The 23,566-nt window shown below is 52.5% G+C and overlaps 1 protein-coding gene and 2 pseudogenes across 1 annotated transcript in view; all 3 read right to left on the bottom strand.

The window, feature by feature from the left end:
- SLC7A5 (solute carrier family 7 member 5) overlaps positions 1–23,394 on the bottom strand; it is a 44,213-nt gene extending 20,819 nt beyond the window's left edge. The window contains exons 1-2 of the mRNA XM_019742706.2: positions 22,786–23,394; positions 1,799–1,924 (exon numbers count right to left, since the gene is read on the bottom strand). Coding sequence (XP_019598265.1) covers positions 1,799–1,924; positions 22,786–23,326 — 667 coding nt within the window. The 5' untranslated portion in view covers positions 23,327–23,394. The remainder of the gene's footprint in view (positions 1–1,798; positions 1,925–22,785) is intronic.
- On the bottom strand, positions 1,938–5,272 carry LOC141567649 (band 4.1-like protein 2 pseudogene; annotated as a pseudogene).
- LOC141567648 (band 4.1-like protein 2 pseudogene) lies at positions 4,820–10,662 on the bottom strand (annotated as a pseudogene).
- Positions 23,395–23,566: the final 172 nt, after the last annotated feature.

Here is a 23,566-nt window from a genome sequence, read left to right as displayed (position 1 = left end):
TTTTTTCACCCATCAGTCCTAACCCATGAGCTCTCCACGAGGCCAGGTATTCAAGGTAGACTCTGCCTCACCTCAGCCCTGCCTGGTGGGCTCACCCACAGGTCATGCTACAAGGACTTCCGGGTGACCTGACATCACTGGTCAGACACACACGCTTCCAAGAGGAAGAACTCCAGCTCCTGAAGTAGTGACCTGGGCTACCAACCATAGAGAGTTACTGCAAATCAGGTGCAGTTTTCCATTCAATGATGACGACGATCATTGCTATGGGAGCTGGGTTCTTACTAGGTGCCAGGTGCCAACTAAAGGCTGGGCTCATATTAATGTATTTAGTAAAGACAGTCTGCCCGAGTTATCTGGATTCTTGCTCCCACATCAATAGGTCAGCTTAGACAAGAACGGGGGACTTCTCTCTACCCTGAGAGGACTGGCAAGGGCAGGCACTGTGGCAGCCACTGCAGCCCCACGTGCACCCAATGCATCTGAATCAGGAGCATCCTCCCTGCACAGTCCCGTGGTCTGTGGACGCCAGATTCCTTCAAAGTGTGGTGCCCCGTGTGGCCAGAAGGGGGATGGGGAGAGCAGGAGAGTCCAGAACGGCAAGGATCGATTTCTGGGTATCACAGGCAGAAGCCCTGAGGCCACAGGTTTGGGGCCATAAGGGGTGTTCCATTCACACACGGCACAGCTAGCCAGCCCCAAAGTGCAAGAGGAGGGTGGGCTGTGACAAGGCGACAGCTGCTACCAGCACAGGGCTTCCCGCTGGAGGAGAGCTGACATGGGAGGAGTGTGCAGCCCTGTGCCTGCACAGGACTTTGGAAGCAGCCCAAATCCTGCCTCTCCCCATGAGAGAGCTCTGAGCTGCCTCAGGGACCAGCTGCATCAGGCCAGCGATGGCCCTGGCGAGCTAGAGGACATAGGGGCTGGTCTCCACGGTCCCAGCTTTCTAACAGCACTCAGGCACAGAGTGAGGCCCCAGTGTACCACCTGCCCCCACCCGCAGGGCTATGGGGAGCGTGCTGTGTGGTGACGTCCTCTGAAGGGGCTCTCCGAACCTGCCCTGGACCAGCCGCAGCAGCATCACTCATCTGGGGGATCCAAGCCGATGCCCGCCCTGGGCCTGCTGTCCACCCTCCTGGGGAAATCAGTGCTGTGCACCAAGAGACACCTCCAAGAGTATTCCTAACAGCATTTTCCACAGTGGCCCAAAATGCAGGGCCCTCCCCATCCCTGCCCACAGAATAAGCAAATCACAGCACATTCACAAGGAACAGGGCCCACTAGTGAAAGGATGCACTGCCACCGAACGCCATGTGGTGTGTGGGCGACTCACATGTGATGGGACAAAGTGCTGACCTGGTGTGTGGGGGCATCCGTGGGTACAAGGGCCCTGCTGAGGTCCAGGCTGTTTTACAGTGCTAAGCTCTCTCCGCGACGCCCTGCCCCCCGCCCCCCGCTCTGTCACTATCCTACCCACCCTCCGCCACTCTGGGACTGATTTAACTTGTTGGGTGATGTTCAGTCTCTCTAACTCAATGTCAGTGCCTCTCCTGGGATGGCACGACCCAGCTTACAGTGCCCCAATTCAAATGACACACTTTCATGCTAGATCTGAGGGCTGGGGGCATTTGAAGGGGTAGACCCTGTGTTTCAGGTGTGGGTGCAGAGCAGGTGACGTGTGACATGTCAGAGCATGGAGGATCTAAGGGCTGGGGGCATTCAGAGGGGGGGCTCCCCCCGATCCCGGGCACAGCAGGGCCTCACAGGGTGGCTGTCAGGACCCAGAGGCCATACTCACCCTTGCCGAGCTGGATGAAGCCCAGCAGAATGATCAAGGCCAGTGCCAGGAGTTTGGCGGCGGCGAAGGCATCCTGGACCCGGGTGGCAGCCTTTACGCTGTAACAGTTCACGGCCGTGAGCAGCACTGTGGAGGCAAGACAGCGAGTGAGTCCCACCGGCCAGGGAGTCAGCATGCATACGAGGGGCAGGCTGAGAAGGAACCCCGCCCCATCGGTGGGGTTTCATCCTCTGGGACTTGTGTTGGTAACCCTGACAGCTCTCCAGGCCCAAGGTCAAAGGTTGAGAACCACACTTGCTTGAGCTTCCATCTCAGGTACCCCTGGGCTGTCACAAAGGACTTTTTTTAATGAAAATTTTATTTTTTAGACCATAAACAAACTATTTGATAACAGTATTATGGAAAGCAAAATATCTAATACAACTGGAAGCTGCTATAAACCTAATCCGGCATCATCACCATATAGAGGGTCAAAAGCAAAGGAAAAAAAAATGTTCAACACAGGTAAGTCCCTACCAGGTCTCTGTTGTCAGCTTCAAATGGTATAGCTCTCTTACAACCATCAAACAACGGCCACAGCCCCGACTCCACTCCCCAGTGTCCCCACACCTGTGTGAACCAGCACACTATCGGAAAGAGACAGGCGCTCCGTAACCAAAGGTCAGTTTCACACATAGACAAGCAGCTTCCATAGCAAGTGTCCCACACAAGCGGTCAAATAATGGCAAGGATTGAAATCTGGACAAGTTAAGAAAGAAAGCACTAAGGTTTTAAGCTGCCTGAGTATTTTAGTAGAAAGGAAGAATTCGTCTTCTCTTGCTCCTCCCTCCTGTTTCTGGAAAGCTGCCCAAGCAGCGTGTGTTTGAGAAGCGTTGGCACTATGGTACGAAAGGTCCCTGAACGCAGGGCACGGTCAGCGGACTTGTTCATAATTCTCCAGTCTGGAGAGTCTCTGACTTTCCACTAAAAGTACAAAGTCACAAGACTGGAAAGTCAAAAGGGTTCAAGCTAAGAAATATCCCAATGGATTTCTTAAACAGGAGAAAATATTCAAGATGTAAAGAAATGCTTGTCATCTGTCTTCATATATAATATTTTCTCATACAGTCTATTCACTGCAATCTGAAAACTCTGTAAATATTTACCATAATTTAATGGGAATTCAAAGGGGAAGAAGCTGGAAGGAAAGCCACTATCTAAATTCGTCAATTTCCTTTCCAAACAATAGCACCCGCTGAAGTGACGGCTACCTTACCAGCTGGGGCTGGCTTTGTTCACTCTCATGGATCAAAGTGAGTCACAAAAAGCAGGTACTTGTACACAAACAGGAAACAAAATTCCCTAATTAAAATTAAAAAAAAAAAAGAAAGCAACCAACCTAAAATATTTAGAAGTGGTTATAAAACAACGTTATATATTAAAATGTGAGGGAACAGTGTAGACCAGAGCTATTAAGATAAGGTTTGGTGTTGGCATTTTAATTCTTCAGGCTTCTGGTCATTGTTACCAGCTGTAGTATAAATTCGCTGTAGTGATACGGCCTTAAGACTTGGAATGGTCAAAATTCTTCAGGTTCACAAAGCTGAATGTTGTTGTTTAGAAAACAAAATTCTTAACTTCCTCTTTCCCTTCCTCCATCTCCGTTTCTTTGAGCTCCACCACTCTCCTGACGGCACGTCGGGGTGATGCTCCCTGGCTCCCCTGATAGCCTGAGCCAGAGACTGATCATTGTCGATGTCTACACCTCCTGCAGAGTCTCAATTCTTGTGTTTCTCAGTTCTTGGTACAGATACTCCACCTTTGACAGTCTTGGTGACGTGTGTGGTTGTTGTCGTCAATACGGATTCAGATGTGACGGTTTGTGCGGTCAGTAACGTGCCTGAGTCACCACCGGCCCCACCATCAATCTGTGGAGACTCCCGTGTGATGGTTTTGGTCTCATTGTGGACAATAGGGACTTTCTTGGTGCAGATTTCTGTCCTTTGGGAGGCATCAGAAATTGTTACCACCTCGGTTTCTACCACGGGCGGCACTGAACCACAAATAATTTGTGGCAAAAACATCAACACAAGACACCTCTCCGTTAACTGTATGTTTCACACTCTCTGTTTCGTCCCTCATCTCTCGCTCACTAGTGCCTCTGTGTACACCTTCTCTGCAGATCTCTTTGGGGCGACTAGTTTCCTGGGTCACTGCTTCTACTGTGCTTACACTGGCCCCTGCTTGTTTGCCTGCGCTGGCTTCTGGCTTTGGTTCCTCCCTCTCTACCTGGCTGCTCTGCCGGGTTCTTCCTCCACCTCTTCATACTCCTCCTGTTCTCCCTTCACGGTGTCCTTGGTCCCACGGTGGCGGGGCCGGTCCTCTCCCCCATCTTCCTCCGCACTCTCACTGCTGCTGCTGTGTTGCTCTCCAAAGACAGGGTGGTGGACTCTTTGTGTCAGAAGCTCCACTTTTCAGATCGCCCCAGGACCACTCCCTGGTGATACTTCTTTACTGTTAGCTTCTTCAGGGGTTACTCTTTCGTCTTTCCCAGCTCTGCCTGCTGCTCCTCTTCCACTACATTCAGAGTCTCATGTGAACTCCTTTCCGTCAATGAGTGGCACCTGTGGGGCTTTGGTTGGGCTTCTGATGTCCCTTCTGCTATGCCTGTCTTGTACCAGCAGCGCTGACCACTCCACGGCCATGGGTTGAAACATGCCCAGCCGGGCCAGGAAAATCTTTCATAAGTCTTTGGTCTACAACACCAACTGGCGCGCCATCTAGGCTCCTGGAGACCTGTTTACTAGAGGTGTCCTCAAAGCGGGGTGCTAGTCTATCAGTGAGGGTGCTTGCCTGGTGGGTCTGGACTTGGGTGCAACCACGGTAGAGGAATTTGGACCCCAAGGTCAGGAACTTGACTTTTGGTGGCTGCTCTAGAGATACAAGCCTGCAGAAATGATGCTCCACACACACCTTCCATGGCCTTTTTACAGCCCGATGCTTTGGCAGTTTGAATCCAATAGTGGTCTCAAATTGTGTCCAGCTCTATTGGCCTACCTTTTTTTTTTTTCCCAAAGAGGATGACAATTTACATTTATTTCACTTGAATTCACAACAATGTTGTATTGTGTTAGCTTTGGCTGGCATAATTATTCCCATTTTAAACTTCTATTTATTTATTTGTGTTTTTCCAGGACCCATCAGCTCCAAGTCAAGTAGTTGTTTCAATCTAGCTGTGGAGGGCACAGCTCGCAGTGGCCCATGTGGGGATCGAACCGCAACCTTGTTGGTAAGAACACCGCGCTCTAACCAACTGAGCTAACTGGCCACCTCCCACTGTTGGCCTAACTTTAACGTAGAAGTTACTGTGCTTATAGGAAATTTTCTAGGTTTTCGGCCAAGCAAAACAATCAATTCTCAGTTTGTCTTTGTAAATGAGAAGTCCATTAGCACAGAGGCCCAGCTTGATGTCCACGCCTTCTGAGTCCTTGGCATGATGTAGGTCAATACCATACATGGAAAGCCCTTTTGCACTAAGAACTGAGAATAAGCTTGTGCTGGAGATAAGCCCCTGGGGGTTTTATACAGCTCGACTGCCTTCTCTTCCAGTTCCTTAATCTGTGTGGTGGCTAACTGGAAGTCACTGAGGTTACCACTTTTATGCTTGTGGGGACAGAGCCCCAGAAAGCAGTTTCCAGGCTTTCGGCCTCACATAGAAAGGTGCTGGCTCAGGTAGTAAATGGCCATCAACTGTGATTGGATGGCCATCAGCTGTGGCTAGTTGGCCGTCAGCTGTAACCAGTGAGCCATTGGCCATTAATATAACTGCTGTGGCTACGCTAGCAGAAAATGGGGGCTAGCAAGAAGATGGTGGCTGAGCTAGCAAGCGGTGGAGTGTGGATTGCAGATTGCAGAGAAGCGGATTGCTAGCAAGTGAGATTGTTTGGCAGAGACAAGTGGATGGCGGGTTGCGGACAGTGTGGCTCCTGCTTCCTCTGTCTCCAACCCAGCTGCCAGCAAGACTATAGTGGTCTGACTCCCCTACCTATAGCTCCGTGGGTGTTCCTTTTTGGCCTCACCATATCCTGTGTTCTCATGTGGGGAGCGGGAGCAGAGACCCCGCACAACAATGCTCTTCTGAGTCAGTCTCCAAGTTCAGCCTGCAATGTGTAAAATCCCAGGAGGGCGTGAGTCACAAAAGAGTGGCCAGAGGAAATGTCGTGACAAAGCTGAAGACACAAGAAGTATCTAGTGATATCTTCAGTCAATGGAGACCGATCAGGAGGATAAAACTTCACATTAAAGATGAACAGCTAGGGGAGTTTTCGCAGTTGTCTCTTTCTTTCTTTTGTGGGATCTAGTCCATTTCTCTGCTCAGGGCTTCCCTGAAACAAAATCCAAAGTAGCCCTTCTCCAAGCGACTGAGATGTTCACACACTTTGTCAAATAACACTTGGCCCTTCGCACGTTTCCAGGTCACAGTTGTACTCGGTGCCATCTAGGAGGGTCACTTTACACTGGACGGTTTGGGTCTTGGTGGTTTTTTGAGAGGCATTCTCTGCTTTCAGCTCATTGGTCTGCACTTTCTTTGTGTCCCTTTTTGCTGCTGCTTCTGATTTATCCCGTATTTCCTTTACCTTCTCCTCCTCTCTCTCCTTCCTTCCTTCTTGAGCAGGCTGTGTCTCAGGACTGCTCACTGAAGGTTTCTCTTCCTTAACATCTGACCTGTTGGCCTGCCTTTCTCCTCCAGGGAGAGGTTCTTCTTTACTTTAACCTGCTCTTCTGCAACAGCTTGAGGAGGCCCTTTCTTACCTCCTCCACCTCTGGCCATGACTAAGTTACAGGACTTTTGTTTCTTAAGCCATGGAGGTATGAATTAAGAAACTCACCTGCTCTCAGACCAAACCTTCTTTCTCTTCTGGTGGTGTGGACTATTTTGGCTTTCAGTTGGAGGAGATGATTGGGAACGTTTCTCCTCCGCTGGATCAGATGACTGATTCTGTTGATTTTCTATTTCTTTAGGTTTGTCCTTGGTTGCATCTGCTCCTAACTGGTCAGATACCTTCTTCACTTAAGACGGGGGCTGGAAGGGGGGCCTACTTCAGCAGTCATGGTCACAACTTATGCTTGGGAGCTTGTGGTCTGGCTTCAGCCCCAGCCCTGTCGCAGGCCACCTCCTGCCTCCTCCCTCCCTCCACTAGGTTTCAAACTGAAATTCCCTGGCTGGGACTGTCAGAGGGCTCAGTGTGCCAGCCCCGCCCCCTTGCGGGGGAAGCCCCTCCCACACCCGCTGGATGTGGAAACCCCTTAATGAATTTCAACCTCCTAAGGGACTGACCATCAGAACAGCTACCTTTCCTCCTCTTCCCCAACCCCACCCTCTGCACACCTGGGTGGGGTCTTTGAGTTGAGTGCTGTCTTCAGAGCGCGGGTTAAATGCTAGCAAACCTGCCATTTGGAGGACTACATTCACCTTTTTGCACCCACTCAACATTTACCATAACTTATCAAGTTCATGCACGGCCTACCAAACTTCCTGAAGGTGGGCAACCCTGTCTTCAAAGAGAATCTTCTAGAATCCCACTGAGAAAATAGGTGAGTGTGGTATCCTGTTAGCACAAATCCACGTGACAAATCAAGTGGTGGGACGATGGGGGCAATTCTTACACCTGAAATGGGAATTGAAGTTGCAGGCTACAGCCCTGGGGGGTCAACAAGCAGCCTGGCTCAGGTGGTCACAGCTGTTAGTGGAAACCACACACAAGCTCCAGTTCTACTGCTGTTGTAACAACATACCTTGGTAACTGAAAATCGCGCCAGTCACATGTGGTTTCCCCTGACCTGGATGGGAGCCGAGATGGACAGGGCAGCAGCCAAGCCAGGCTCGGCAAACGCGCCTGCATACAAGCAGGTGCTGCCTGGGTGCCTATAAGACCCCAGCCCTGCGCAGAGGTGGGAGGGGAGGGTCAAGCGATGAGTATACACCTGCATAGCTGCCACTAAGTGTTCAGAGATCTTGAGAGCTGGCTATTAACACAGGCACACAGCCACTCTGGAAACTTCCAACGAAACAAAATTAGACCAAAACAAAGGTGACGAACACTCAACACTGATCCCTTCCCATTTCACTCTTTCTAACTCATGCACTTACTCAGGTCTCTATGCTGTGGAATCTTTACGTAGGATAGAAATATGCTGTCAGGCTAGCGGCACCCACTCACTAGTCCCAGGCCCCTCCGTGCTTGAAACCAGCCACCCAGAGAGCACTTGCACCAGGGAATCGGCAGGAGCACAGATGGGGGCCATTTTTCCTTGGAGGGCTGGTCATTAAACATTAACCAGCATGGCCAGGACCTATGGGAAGGGCCTCCCCACCATGGCCTGCACACACACTTCCTCAGAGGGCTGCGTGGAGTCAGGTAAGAAAATCTGGAAAGGCCTTTTGTTCATCCTTTCTCTTTTCCAGACAGAACTAGGCCGGGGCTGGGGGACCCCAGGTGGCATCTTTCCCCAGATAGATTAATTACATATACTATTACCATTTGAGGACTGGGCAGAGATATAAATCCATGCTAATTAACTAGATGAGACTCACCAGTTCAGGTAGAACAGGAAATCTTCCCAGAGTGCTCTGAATAGGATTAAGGGCCCAAATGCCCTCCCTGCCTGCTTACATCTCTTGGAAATTCAGTCATACCTTCATAGCACCCTCTTCCCCTCATTTTTTCCCTCACTGCTCTAAACTCCGGCTGATGCAATGGTTGAGATTGTAGGCATATGCTACGCACTGATAAAGTGAAGGCTCAAAAATATTTTGTAAGTAGTTGCTATTCCTAAACTGAAACACTCAGAAGTTCCCCTGCACCGGGTGTGACCCTTACTCCTGGGGATCCTGGTGGAGCCCCCAGCTCCTAGGCTGTGGTTTTGCACCTGTTGTTGGCTCATACCGTGTTTCCCCGAAAATAAGACCTAGCTGGATAATCAGCTGTAATGTGTCTTTTGGAGCAAAAATTAATATAAGGTCCAGTTTTATTTTACTATAATATACCCAGTCTTGTATAATATAATGTCATATAATATAATATAACATAACATAACATAACATAATATAATATAATGTCATATAATATAATATATAATACTCGGCCTTACTTTACTATAAGACCTGGTATAATATAATATATCATATCATATGATATAATATCGGGTCTTATATTAATGTTTGCTCCAAAAGACACATTGCAGCTTATCGTCCGGCTAGGTCTTATTTTCGGCGAAGCACAGTAATAGTTAAGATGAGCTGCTTTGGAGTGAGGGGTTTAAATGAAGCCATGAGAATGTGAGGCTTATGACAAAGTGTCCATGTCACAGTGCTGAAGCCACATCTCTCAGCAGGAGCAGAAAGGCTCAGAGGAGGGGGCCGACATGTGCACAGGGCAAACAGCACACCTTCATTGCGTGGCTCTGGGGTGGACACACACTTTGTCCAGGTCCTTAGGACCAGTGGGATCAAGCTGTCCTGTATTAAGCACATCAGCCCTGCCATTTCCAGCACGGAAGAAACAAGTTCAGAGAAGCCTCGTGTCCAAGGTGGTAGGGCAGACCCAGGACGGAGGCCCCCTGACGTCCCCCACAGGATTGACAGTGCAGGGTGGGGAAAGGAGGGTAAACAGTGAACTTCCCTTTTCCTAGGCTTCCAGTCTAGTGTTCTCTGGTCCAACCTGCCACGTGGCTGGAACCCAGGGTGGAAGGGCCTCGGAGGGCAAGCCCGGGCTCTAATCTGTTCCTTCCTGGCCCTGGGTACCTCTGCACAGCCTCTGCACAGGGAGAGGGCGGGTCCCAGGGCTTTTCTGGGACAGCCTCCTATTTCCTTGTGGGTCAGTGACAACCCTGGAGCAAGTGCCTCAGGCCCCTCCTCCTCAAAGCACACACAACCTTCCGGATACCGCAAGAGGCCTGCAGATTGCATCACCCCTCCATTCATGCCCTGACAGAGGCGTGGCCAAGCCTGCTGCCCTGTGTGGCAGCTCCTCCTCCGGCCGCCAGCCCTGCCCACTTTTGGTCTCAGGCCAGCTAGATTCAGAAACCACAGCGGCACCGCTGGCACTGAGTGTAGCCAGCTCTGGCTGTCACTTCTGCTCAGCTCACCCCATTTGCAATCTTTCCACCCTGCGGTGAGTAGGGACAGCTCTCCACTTCACAGATGAGGACTAAGGCTCCAGAAAGAGGAGCGCGCCCCAGCCTCCAGTCTGTGGGGCTGTCCTACTGTGGTGATCACTAACACTGAGGGGACCTTGTCACTAGGGCGGGAGGGAGGCCCAACGCCCCTCCTTTGAGAACAAAGGATACACACACCCTGCCCATTCCAAGATACAACCCAACTGTTGGCGGCTAGAAAGTGCTGAGCCCTGCCCAGCAGGTGTCAGAGCTGCTCTGCACTGAGGTTTTCTCCACCAACGTCTCACGACATTAAACGTAGCCAGACTGTGGACAGGCAAGGCGGGCTGGCAGTGCACAGTCTGGAAGGGGAAGAGACTGGTTCACAGAACAAAGGAGACTTTATAATATGTGTTTCTTTATAAAAAGAACCAACACATGGTGAAATTTTAATTTTCAATGACTTCGGCCAATGAGTAAACAAGTCCTTTATTGTTCTCATAGTGTTCCTTTTTCAAAAAAAATTTCAAAATGAAATATAATCTTAAGTAAATGGAAGAGTCCATCAGGACTCAGTGTCCTTTAGCCTTAACAAAAGCAGTCCTGGGAGGCAGTCAGTGGGCTCGATTTGCAGCTCAGCTGCCCTGCTGTAAGCTCCACCCCCTGGACAAGATGCCCAACTCCTCTGAGCCTGTTTCCACACTTGCAGGATGGCGGCTGATGGGCATGTTGGGAGGTCCTGGGTGTAAGGAGACGTAAGGAGGGTTTGCTGCTGTTGTCACCATCACTACTAGCTTGCAGCCCCTCCAGGAAGGGAGATTAGGAGAAAGTTCTTGTGCTCCCGTCAGGGAGAGGATGGGGCACACCAGGGCAGGGGCCCAGCACAGGCTGATAAAGGTGGGTGGCTATCAGGAGGGCACCCTGGCTAGAAGCCAGCCCTCTCCAGGGTTCCCTGAGCCAGCACCCCCAGATAAGCATGGCTGTGCTCAAGCTCTGCGACAGCTGGAGCCAAGGAGATAAAGCCCACTGCTCCCTGGAGAGGAAGTGGCTCTGGGCTGTGTGTGGATGGCCCATGCCACAGGGCCGAGCAGGAAGCCTGTTCTTCTTTAGGTTTGTGTGTGTCCCCAACCTCATCCTGGTGTAACACGGTCCACCTAGCTGGTTGGCAGGGGCGTCCAGCTCAACCTCAGCAAGAGCCGGGATCCCAGGGCTGCACTAGAGGCCCACCCCACTGGCTCCAGCAAAGTCACCATCTTTCTGTCAAGGGTCTCCTGCCCTCCTCCTCCCGCGATGGTTCCACCTGTACCTCCATCCTCATGTCAGGTGCGCCTCAAGGGCAGGAAGTACTGCCAGTGAAGGAAGGAAGACCCTCCTCCAGGCCTCTTCCTCTCACCTCCTGGCCTCGGGGGACACCTGGTTACAGTTAGAGCCCAGCCCTGAGTTCCAACTCCAGGGCTGGCCTGAACTGGGCAGCTCAATTCAGATTCCTCATCTGTAGACCTCAAGGGCAGCACCTTCCCACAGGACCACAAGGGTGGAAGACACTGGCTGGTTATAAGCTTGATGACACACAGTGGCTCCCCACCTCAATCTGTTATTTCTTAGGACCCCACAGGGTAGCGCCTCTGGGACCATCAAACCCTGTGCATGTTGTATCTTGGGGGTCTCCACCCACCAGTGTGACTCAAGACACCCCACAATCTCTCTGCTTCTCCTCATGATGCCCACGTCACAAAGGCATGGGGGTACATGAGAAGGTGCTCTGAGCAGGGAGGGGCATTCACTGCTGACACACCCAAGTCCCCAGCCACCTCCTGGCCCTGGCCGATGTCTCAGGGAGGGTGGTTATCTGAGCAGCACGCAAAGGCCCCTCCCAAGCCTGATCTGACCATCTCAGTCTCTAGGTCCCCTAATCGTCCACCTCCTGGTAATTCTTCCCAGGGCCAGGGCTGTCCACTGTTGGGGTTCTGCCCCCAGACGTGACTTCTCCAGACAATGACCTCAACTATTTTCTGCTAGTTTTACAGCCTCATGTATGCAATGCTGGCTCATTTGGCTGTCTCACTCACATGGCCTCCCTTGAAATGCAAGGAGAGTCTGTTTTCATTTTAAAACACCAAACACCCAATCACAAAAAAATATAGCAAAATCTACTTCCCTCCCCAGCTGAGGGTAAAACCCTGATGGGATTTATCAGGCTGGGGGACCGGGGCTTCACTTCTTCGAGATTTTGTGGATATGGATAACAAAACCAGCAATGATCCCGACCAACAAGAGCAATGTATAAGCACCAGTTGTATACTCAGACTCATCCCATCATTGAGTGTTCTCAGTGTACCTGGGGGTGGCAGGCTGACTCTAAGCCCCTCACTCCCACTGCTGACTCAAGGTTACACACATCAGAAGGAGGTGACAAGCCCAACAGAACCGACCAGAACTGCAGCAGCTGGACTCTACTTATCAGGAAATCTGTCCCATATCGCCAATGAAATGAGCCCCCAGGGGGCTGCAGCAATCGATTCCCCCCCCCCCATCCCTGGGCCAGGCCCTGCAGGAACCCTCCCCTCCCCCGCCCAGGACAGAAGGGAAGGGAAATAAGTGGGGGCAGGTAACACTTGGGATCCAGGCAGAGCCCAAGGTTAGAAGTCCCAGAGCCTAGAACCTCACTACTGAGTCTTAACACGAAGCAGCTTCCGGTGGGCTCCTCCAAGAAATCTCTTTGAAAAAGAAGTTGCTTTCTGTATGCCATTTTAGGGTCCTCAGTAAAAACGGCCAATTCTTGGGGCAAAGACAGTCTGAGGCCTCTGAGCTATGTCTGCCTCACACAGCTGGGTTCCGGCTGTGAGAAACTGGCTGGGAGGGGCTGAGTTGCCAGGCAAATGAGTGTCATTTGACCTAGAGCTCTGCCACAGGCCCCCAAGATAGAGAGGAAGTGGCTGTTAGGCTGCACTGGTTCCAGGAAACTCAGGTAGCCTAGTCTCCCAGGTGCACCCAGGGCAGCAGCTGGCACCAGGCTAGAGAGCAGCACCCTCTGACAACTGCGACGGAGGCTGGCCCAAGAGCCAGGCCCAGGCAGCCAGCCAGCCAGCCTGCTGACTTGGAGCCTGGCCCCCACCTGTGAGACACTGCAGTATTCACTGGGCATTTGGACCCAAAGCCCTGGCTGCAAGTGGGCCGGCTCCTAGGACAGCGACCAGTGACCACGGTCTTGCTCAGGTACTAAGAATAGGGGATGGCGTGGCCCAGGTGGCTGGAAGAGGGGCTCCCAATGGGGCTGACCATGAAAAGGGAGTTCAGTCACTGTGGGTTCTTGCCCTGCCTTTGCCTCATTCGTCCAAAGCCATGCAGCATACACGGGGTCCCAGGGTCTGGTGGGCACTCAGTGGTCGTGGGTCTTGTTAATCACACCCTCCTCCGTGGCTCCTTGAAGTCCAGATGTCCTGCAGGCTTAGTGCGAGCCCCCTCCCCAGTCAGCTCCAACCCAGGCAGAGCCCCCCCATGGTGGCTTGCTCCTTCCCCTCTATCTCCCAGCATTTCCTCATTTCTTGCCTTAACTCTCTCATCCCTAATGACAGATAAGGTCTTACACTACAGGGTGTGTCAGTCCCCTGGGGGCCTGAGGATCTGCCTCTCTGACCTGTTCCCAGGGATGCTGAGGTTGCTGGTCTGGGGAACCCACTCGGAGACCCAGGGGGTGACTTCATGCATGATACGTAAATCACCTTTACTGGGCTCTAAGAAGACAAACGTGTGTGACCTGACAACCCAAACCCCATGAGAAGGAGGATGTCACTTCCAGAATGCACTAGAACACTGAGCAGCTCAGGTTGACAACGGTTCCAGACCCACCCATGGCCTGACCGCTGGCCATTGAGGGAAAATAAAGCAATTCCCAGAAGTAGGGGGTAGTTCAGATGGGACCCCAGTCTCCCTGGGAGCAAAGGGAAGTGTTCCAAATCAAGAGGCCGCTGCCCATGGCAGAGGCAAGGCATGAAATCTGCCAGGGGTATGCTGGCCCTCAAGTTCCTCCCCCATTCTTGACTCACTGATTTCTGCAGAAATTACTAAGCCAGCATTACATTTTCAAATTCAGCACTGGAATACATGTTTCCATATTTTTCCTACTTTTAACTGGGGCTGGGCTACACCCGACCACACAGAGTTCACCCCAGCCCAGGGTGGAGATGTCAGCAAGCGTCTAGACTGGGGCTGACAAATTCATTTAAAAACATGTCAGTCAACTCAGTCCTGAGGTAAGCAGGAAATCCCACAAATAGTGACTTTCTTGCTTTACCAGGCTCTTTGACAGCAAGAGTCCTGGAGAAGAGGGAAGTTCCCAAAGGGCCCCGTAAACCCAAGAATAGCTAGGACAGATAGGAGGGAGGCATGCCCTCTGGTTTTGAAATCTTCGGAGTTGATGCTGTGTGACCTTGGGCAGGTTACTAAGCATGTCTGAGCATGTTTCCTCATCCACTAACTAGGAATACTGCTGCCTGCTCTGTGGCTGAGTTATGCAAACAGTCTGGCACTCCATCAAGGATTCATATGAATCTGATAGGTCACTGCTAAGTGTGAAGATCTGTTGAGAACAGACAAGGCAGTGTGTGCAAGGGAGTCAGTGGTTTAGGAGTCTCCATCACTGGCTAAATGCAGAGACACATGCATACATCTGTGGCTTGGAAACCCCCACACAGACCCCAAACCCTCTGTTCCTCCAGCAGTAATAAAAAAAAAGAGGGGGCTGGCCCAGTGGCTCAGCTGGTTGGAGCACCAGAGCGCCTTAACTTGTTCGATTCCCACATGGGCCAGTGAGCTGCGCCCTCTACAGCTAAGATTGTGAACAACAGCTCTCCCTGGAGCTGGGCTGCTGTGTGCTGTCATGGACTACTGTGGGCCAGCATGAGCGGCCGGCAGCTGGTGAGAGCGGCCAGGAGCTGCTGGGAGCAGCCGACCGATGACTGGCGACCGACTGCCTCAGCCGGGGGGAGCGCAAGGCTCATAATACCAGCATGAGCCAGGGAGCCTTGTCCACACACCTAGACTGAGAAACAACGGGGTGGGGGCAGGAGAGAAAACCTTCAGTCCCTGTACCTGAGAGGTGTAGCATTCAACCAACACCTGTATTTGATAGTTGGGGTAAATGGAGCCCAGAGAGGCTATCCAACTTGCTGAAAGTCACACAGCAATCACCAGGAGTGGGGCCACTCCTGTGCTGACCAGGGTCTTCAATCCTGGCTTCCCATGAGAAGTTCCACAGCAACCTGGCCTGTACTCCTACACCCTGCTAGGTCTGGGAAGACCTGGGCATCAGCCCTAACCAGCTAATTCCAAGATGCAGCCAGGGCTGAGACCCACCAATGAAGGCAAACCCTGTAGGGCCCCACCCACCATAAACATGACTGAGATGCAAGTCTACTGGGGGCACCCTTGAAGGAGAGGGGACAAGTATGTGGGATCATTGTCCCACATGTCTGAACCAGTCTGGCGTTTCAGAGTGGGGCTTTGCACAGGTGTCTGCTGCTCTCTGGGCCAAGGGTTTCTCACGTGGGACTTGCAGGGAGCGGTGCCCATGAGTGCCTGCCCCAAGCACCCTGAGATGGCAGGCCAGGGATCCCCAGCTTCCCTGCCTGCATGCGCCCTGTTAAGCACAGGCCTGACCCAAGCTATAGAACATGTGTGTTCACGCAAGCCTCCCTTCTACCATGTGAGGCCAACTCAAGGACAGGGCCCAGTCCCCATTCTGCTCCATAGCCCCAGTACAGGGTCTTCATATGGACCGGACAGCACTGGACTTCACTGAGTCCCACCATCCTGGAAAACAGTGAAGGCTGCGAGCTCCCTCCATCACATTCCAGAATGGGCTCACTGCAGAGAAGCCCCACCCTGTTAGCTAGAGGACACTCATGGTATGCATTTACCTGTGACCAGGCTGGACAGACCCTCACATTCCCACTGCCTCAGCAGTGATGGCCTGAATTGCCCATCCCCACCAATCCATTGGAACAAAATGCTGGTTCACCAAAATCTGGTTCGGCCTCTCTCCTTCCCCAGACCCCTGAACTTGGCACCCTCAGCCCAAGCAAATTGCCCCTCCTGGAACAGGCCAGGCTTGTGGGGGAAAAACCTTCTTTACCCATAACACCTCCTGGCTGCCCTCATTCCTCCTCCAATCCTTTTCCTAAGCTCTGAGAGGGTGGGAAAGGAGAACCTTCCCCCAGACTCATAACACACAGGTGTGATTGCATAGGGCATCCAGACTCACCAGAAGTGGGCGCAAGCAGGCCCCACCTTCTCCCTCTCCTGTGCTTGGCAAACCTGTAGCTTCCTCTTGGCCCCTGGAGGGACTGCGGCTCCTGGTCCCCAAGGGCATTCACGGTTCCCCTTGCCAGGCACACCTGCTCTGCCATGTTTGATTTCTGGACAGTCTCTCCAACACCTGACCCTTGCCAGGATGGGATGGCCCACTCATACACCCTCTGCAGGCAGAACCCACCCACCCCAGCCCTGCTCCAGGCTCTGAAACACAGGCCCGGAGAAGCCATGAACCCAGACCACGTTCCACAGCCCAAGGACTCAAAGAGCTTGAGGGACAGAGCCAGTGCCCCACTCAGGCCTCCTGCAGCGGCCCCAGTCTTTCAGCTGATCATGCTAACAGGGTCTCCCACGAGGGAACCAGGTGAAGACGCAGCCAGGCAGCGCACACAGATAGGGACAAAGTGCTGGGCCGGCCAGGGGGGTCACAGTGGGCACCAGGGCTCACGTCTGCTGGCGGTGGCCTTGATGCTGCATTGGCTATCCTTTGAGCAACTCACAGACGATCAGGTCTCAGCAGCGACAGATGTCAGCCAGCACCCAAGGTCAGAGTGACTCAGAGCACGGATCAGGTTGCATGTATCATGCTCCCAGAGCCCGAATGGGAAGTCAATGCTCATTCTTCACAGAGCGGGCAAAACACACTGGGGGAGGGGGAGCTGCAGTTCCAAAAATGTCCTGCCTGGGACAGCCCACTCTCCTGAGCAGTAACAAGAATTCAGCATCCTGCTGGGACCCAGGAAAGAACTGGGGCCGGGGGGTGGGGGTCTCCTGCCATGATGTAGATGAGACACCAACCATCAGAGCCAAGAAGCTGATGGACTGGGCAGCCATCCTGTTGGTGTGAACAGGTGCACTCTGGGCAACTCCCTTGGCCACAATCCAGACAAGGGCCCGAAAAGGTGACACCAAACGGGAGTGTGCAATCACATGGTACTCCTGGCCCCCAGCACATGCTTTGAGTCATGGAAGGAGGGGGCAGTGTGTCCACAGGACAGGGCCTATTGCCACTGGGCAGCTGGAGCCCAGAGGGCGGCTATCAGCCCACCCTGCCCTGGAAGCTTGTTTGGAATGTAATTTTAATAGAAAGATGAAAGGTATATAAGGAGTCTGGTGGCCCCGTCAGGGGGAGAAGCACTTCCCAGGAGTCCGGAACATGGATGAACCTCACCCCAGCCAACCAGATGCCTAGACGTGATACTGACACAATCCCAGACCCTTGACACCTGCCACCCTCGCCATAGACGTGGCTGTGTGTCCCCACATGGCTAATGACAAAAGGCCGTGAAGGAGGGTACAGTCTGCGCTCCCAGCCCACCTCTCCCTCAGTTTCCCCAGCCATAAAATGGGGATGACAACACTGATTTCACAGGCTAGAATGCAGAGCATGTGGGAAGAGGGGAATCCAAGGGTACCGGCTAGAAAACATCGTTTCTGCTCTGATGAGGGCACCACTCTCAGGGGAGGGGGTGGGCCTTAGAGGGCCTGAGTAGACCATGACCATACAATTTGGAGTGAATGTGCCTGGTACATATTTCTAGGCAGAGTCTGCATGTTCCGTGGGATTATTAAAGGGAACAATGACCCGGGGGCGGGGGGGGAAGGTTAGAAATGCCGGCCAGCATCTCCTGCCTCCCTGGGGGTCACATGTTTCTGTGAAGGACCCAACAGGCATCAGCCCCAGTCCCGTGACTCCGCCTGACTTGCTCCGGTGGCCAGAGTACTTTCATGTCTGTCAAACAAGTCGGATTTCAGTGCTAATTACTGGGCTGTTGTCTGCACTGAGCTCATGGCTTACGATTCTGGGGTCACCAGCTCCTTGGAAACACCCAGAAGCCATTGCTGCACGCATCAAGGGGCTCAGCCCTGGCAGCTGGCAGGCAGCCAGACACCTCAAACCAGGTGGGAGTTGTTACACAGGCCTCACTGTGACAGGCCAGGCGCTGGAGTCTCAGGGATACAGTGGTGGACATGTGTGGTATCCCACACCCCCAGGAGCATGGTCACCACTTGGCACTGATGGAGACAAGCTAGGTGGCTAGAAGAATGGGGGTAGGTGTGCTGCCATGGTCTCCCCTCCCCGCTCTGGTCATCACCCCAACTGACCAACTTGCCTGCACGTCAGCTAGCCATGACTCACCCCCCCACACACCAAACCCACGCCTCAGGAGGAGCTGAGAACAAGTTGACATTTCTCTCCCTACCCCCCAGGAAAGCCCGAGGCTGGCAGGGCTGACACATGGGATAGGCATTTCATCAGCTCAGACCCCAACAGGAAATGCTGGCAAGCACCTCTGGCTTTTTCCTGCGTTCTCTCCACCCTCTCTCTTCTTTTCTCTAAACCATAAAAGAGCAAGTTCTGGGGCAGCTTGAGATGTTACAGGTAAACACCAGAGGGCAGTGTGAAAAATAAGTCACGGTCACCATGTGACTGGGTCCCCATGTGCCATCATTAAATACACCATGGCCTAGAATGCTCACAAATCCCCAGGCAGGGCTGTGACAAATCCCCATTTCATATACGTGTCAACTGAGGCTCGGGGGTCCCCATGAATTTCTTGAAACAGAACCCAGATCCATCCATGCGCACAGTGGCGGCTCTTTACCTGACACCAGGTAGAAAATATCTCAGGTCATGGGTCCCCCGAGGAACAACAGCTGAGGAACCCTCATTCCGACCCCACACAGATCTGCCTAAGTAAGGGTCATGGTGGGGGACTAACTCAGGCTAGGGGAGCCATGGCCACCTCATGTCTCCAAAAGGGAGAAAGTGCTCTCCAGAACTCAGGAGGGGCCACCATACAGGAAGGGGACCTAGTGCTCCACAGTCCCATTCTCGGCCACCAGCAGACAACCGTACGTGCTGCAAGTAACTAGCAAGTCTGAATGCGGAAGTTGTCCCAGCAGGCATGGTCCTACCCTCCACCCAACTAGAAGAGGGAGAGAGGAGGGTGGGTGACCAGTGGTCTGCAGTCACTCCTCGGATACCTACACATCCTGGGTTGGAGTGACCATGACAGATAGGCTCCAAGTCTTTTCTACAACTAGCCAGAGGGAGAAGTGGGCCAATCCAGACCCCTTCTTCTGAGACCTTCTCCCTTGAGATAAAGGACCAATTAGGCCACAGCTATGTTTCTGAACCACAGTCACTCCCACACACAAGACCCTACCATGGGCTGGCCCTCACCTATTGCCTCCAGCTTGGGCCCCTCCAGAAACCACTGTCCCATTTTAGAGAAAGCGGCCCAGGAAGGAAGGATAAACTACTCAAGGCAAACCCAGCCAGTGAGAACTCACCTTCAGCATGAGTGACTTCTGCCACAAATGCAAAACACAGACTTACCTGAATTTCAAGCTAATGCTAACAAGTTTCCGTTAAGCAATCTATAACCCATGTAAACCTAGTCTCACGCCAAATGCCACATGGCTGTCAAGAAAAAGTTATGGAGCTAGCTTCTCACCTTCATGACTTATTAAAAAGGTGAAAACACCAGAGCTACACTATGAAAAGAGCCCATCTCATCATTTGTATGTCAGATCTACAAGAAAAGGGATTCCCTTCCCCCATTTATATTGTCCCCAGGATCAATTTAAGCACCACGTCACCCTGTTTCACAACACAATTATTTAACAAGCAGAAAGAAACTTGTGGAACGTGCCCAAGGGACTGAAAAGATCAACCAGCAAAATGAGACCTATGTTCCAGAGCCCACGAACACTGCTGGAAAAAGTGGCCCCAGGGCCCTTTCGTGAAGCACCAGCACAGGCTGCTGCTTGGCGAAAGCCACGCTGGGGCACACACCTGCTGCAGAGATGGGCTCCAGGAAGAAAGGGGTGCAGAGCACCCTTTCTCATCTTAAGGGGAAGTTTTAGAACCCAGCTTTTGCGCAGTAATTAAGGACTCGGAAACTTTCTGCGGCTTTTCACTGCCTTCTCAGAAGCCCCTTACAAAGGCAGGCCCCCTCCTTGGACAACCCTAACCTTTCTCTGTGCTGAGTGAGAGCAGCCATGCCAGTCCAGTTAGCTGAGTTCTGTCAGCCTTGGACAAGCCATGTCCCTCTCCAGAAGAGTCAGGCTTTCGACCAGCGCTCGCTCTTGCAGACAGCACATCTCTAGTAGTACTAAAACTCCTCTTCCCATCAGAAACACCCCTACACGACCACACACGTGTCTCACATTCACATGGGTGGTTCAGAGAAAAAGAACTACGGAGGCTGATCAACACATGGAAAAACATCACCTTCACCCCTACTGAAAAGGGTGCGACTGACATGACTCGACCAGATGGGCCCGCAATGCTGTGCGTGACCTGGAGCGCTGGCCAGGACACGTCCACGGCAGCCCTTCTAGAATCTGTCTGAGGATTTACTTACTTAAACCCAAAACTTGAAGAAATAAGGGATCCATTTTTAAAGACTAGAGAGGGGGCCCTTTAAAGATGTTATCTATTTCACTATGTATTGGGCCCAAACATTGTATCATAATCTAGCAATGATGAAAATTGGACAATTAAAATTCTAATGACCAAACAATCCAACAAAAGTCACCTTGCCTTTAGAGAGACTTTCCCGTAATCAGCCCAACATATCATATCATAAAACCCTCAGCTCAAAGCTCACCAGAAGCCACAGGCCTTCCTATTCTCAGGCACATCGACTATTGCTATGCCTATTCCTACCATGTTTCCCTGAAAATAAGACCTAGCCAGAAATCTGCTCTAATGCATCTTTTGGAGCAAAAATTAATATAAGACCAGGTCTTCTATTATATTAGATAAGATCTGGTCTTATAGTAAAATAAGACCGGGTTTTATATTAATTTTTGCTCCAAAAGACTCATTAGAGCTGAGTGCCCGGCTAAGTCTCATTTTCAGGGAAACACGGTAGGTGTGGACCAAAGTTTTTTAAAGCTGAGTACCATATCACTGAGACCTCCCAAAAGGCAAACATTGTCCCTTCACCCGGTGTGACTACCTATTCAGAGTCTCAGGAAAGTGTGATTTCACGCAGCCAAACAAAGTTCTGTCTTGAGTTCTGCCTTCTGGATATGCCACTTTCCAGAGCATCCCTCAGAATTCTGAAATATTCGCCCCCACACCACAGTGAGGCTGATGCAAGAAACTCACTCTACAAGCCCAACAGCACCAACAGACATAGCCAGGCAGAAGCCACTCCAAGTAACTGCAGAGTCCCATAGCTGAGTTTCATAGCTGACTGTACTTATTTGCACAAGCGAGATTTGGCCAAATCCTCAAATCAGGTGGCAGCTCTGAAAGCAGGACACTTCCATGTTGCAAGCCTCCCTAAAGTTTGACCAAGGGGTAGGTGGAAAAACTGCCAACAGCTGAAAGGAAAATCACACGGCATTTGGTACAAATAACTTTTTTATGAAATCCCACGAGAAAACTGTTTGCAAAGCAGCAATTTTCTCTGGCGTGGTTCACTCAAAGGTGAAGACTATACCAGGATTGTGCCCACTAACATACCAGGACCATGTCTACCAACATACTAACACACAGTGGGGCGGAGAGACTGCTCCATGATAGGGACTGCAGCCTGACCGCTGCCGGACCTTCATGCTAGATCCAGCTAGATTTGGGCCAGAACAGAGATTATGTTCCATAAATCCCTCCAGAGTCTGTCCACTCTATGCCCTAGACCCCTCCCTTATGCCCCAGACATACTGGTTCCTGGAACAGGCCCTTGCCCTATGCTGAGCAAGTATGTAAGGCGTTCTCCCTTTACGTGGGGTGGGTCACACCCCAGTACCCCTATTCATTCTGCCCTAACCTATGTAATCCTTTAGCGCCTGCCACATGGCATGAAGAATATCCCTGTTGTTTTGCCACTGCCCAGAAGCGCCTGCTATGTAAGTTACCTTAATAAACTCTTGATGTAATGATGGAGTTGTCAGCCTTTCTTTTGGTCTCTGGACCCTGGGAAATTTTACGTAACATGTATCCACTAACATATCCACCAACACACCAGGACCACACTCACCAACATACTAACACCGTGCGCATTAGGACTATGGCCAATGGCTGTTTGTGAAAACATGGGACCCCCCCCCCAAAAGAACCCATCCCAACACATACAAATTTAATCTGCAGTTTTATTACTATGGTTTTTGCATGAGTCAGCCTCTTCTGGCTCCTGTGTGGTGATGTGAAGAGCTCAAATGAATGAATCTTAACTACAATTTCTGTCTCCATAGACAGCACTGGGGAACTCAAACAGGAAACTCGATGTTTCAGACACTACGGAGACTATTACTCAGCTCCAACAGATCTGAATGACTAGGTAGGGAAGTGGAACGCTGGACCCTGCTCTGTGTCACTGCGGAACTCCCAAGGTGATGTGTAAACTAAGTGGGACGCACGTGGGTTCTGGGACCACTGGCCTTTGGCTAGAACTGCTGGAATGGCCTGGGGATGCGGGAGACCCAGGGCTGCGGGGATGGCCGGGGATTCGGAATGGCCGGGGTATGCGGGCACGCGGCTCGCCCTCCCCCCTCAGGCCGGGTCCCGCGCCGTTACTCACGCACGCAGAGACAGGCCACGAGCTTGGCGGCCTCTTCCGGCACCGGGCAGGTGGGGAAGACAGGCTTGAGCAGGTAGGTGGCGAAGACGAGCGCCACGATGTACTGCGAAGAGGGCCGGATGATGAGCAGCTCGATCCAGAGCTTCAGGAAGGCGGGCAGCGAGCCATAGACCTCGAGCATATAGGCATAGTCGCCACCCGACTTGGAGATGGTGGTGCCCAGCTCCGCATAGCAGAGCGCGCCCACGATTGAGAGCACGCCACACACGGCCCACACCACGAGCGCCAGACCTGGCGAGCCGGCCTCCTTGAGCACGCCCGTGGGCGTCACGAAGATGCCTGAGCCGATGATGGTGCCCACGATGATCGCCACGCCGTTGAGTAGCGTGATACTGCGCTGTAGGGTCACGCCCTCGCTCCCCGCGCCCTCCGCGCCCTCCGCGCGCTGAGCAGCCAGCATCCGCTCCTGCGCCTGCTGCTCCTCCTCCTTGGCTGCGGCGGGAGCCGCCGACGCGCGCCGCTTCGGGCCCGCGCCCGCCATGCTGCCGCGCCGCCAGTCGGAGCAGACACAAGGAGCGCGCAGCGGCTCAGAGAGGACCTCTACTACCGCGGGGCTGCCGCTTTTGTAAGCTGCTGCCTGGCCACGCCCCTCCGCCCTCAGGCCCCGCCCCACCAGCCCCGCCTCCAGGTCCGGCCCTCCACGCCCAGCCCTGCGTCGTCCCTTTCCCCCGGCAGGCGCCTGCTTTCACCTGCTGCCTCTGGGCCCCGCCCAGCTCTTCCG

This window comes from Rhinolophus sinicus, linkage group LG11, assembly GCF_036562045.2.
Source record: "Rhinolophus sinicus isolate RSC01 linkage group LG11, ASM3656204v1, whole genome shotgun sequence".
Taxonomy (NCBI): Eukaryota; Metazoa; Chordata; class Mammalia; order Chiroptera; family Rhinolophidae; genus Rhinolophus; species Rhinolophus sinicus.
Note: the sequence above shows the minus strand (reverse complement) of the source record. Positions and strands in the feature narration are given on the sequence as shown.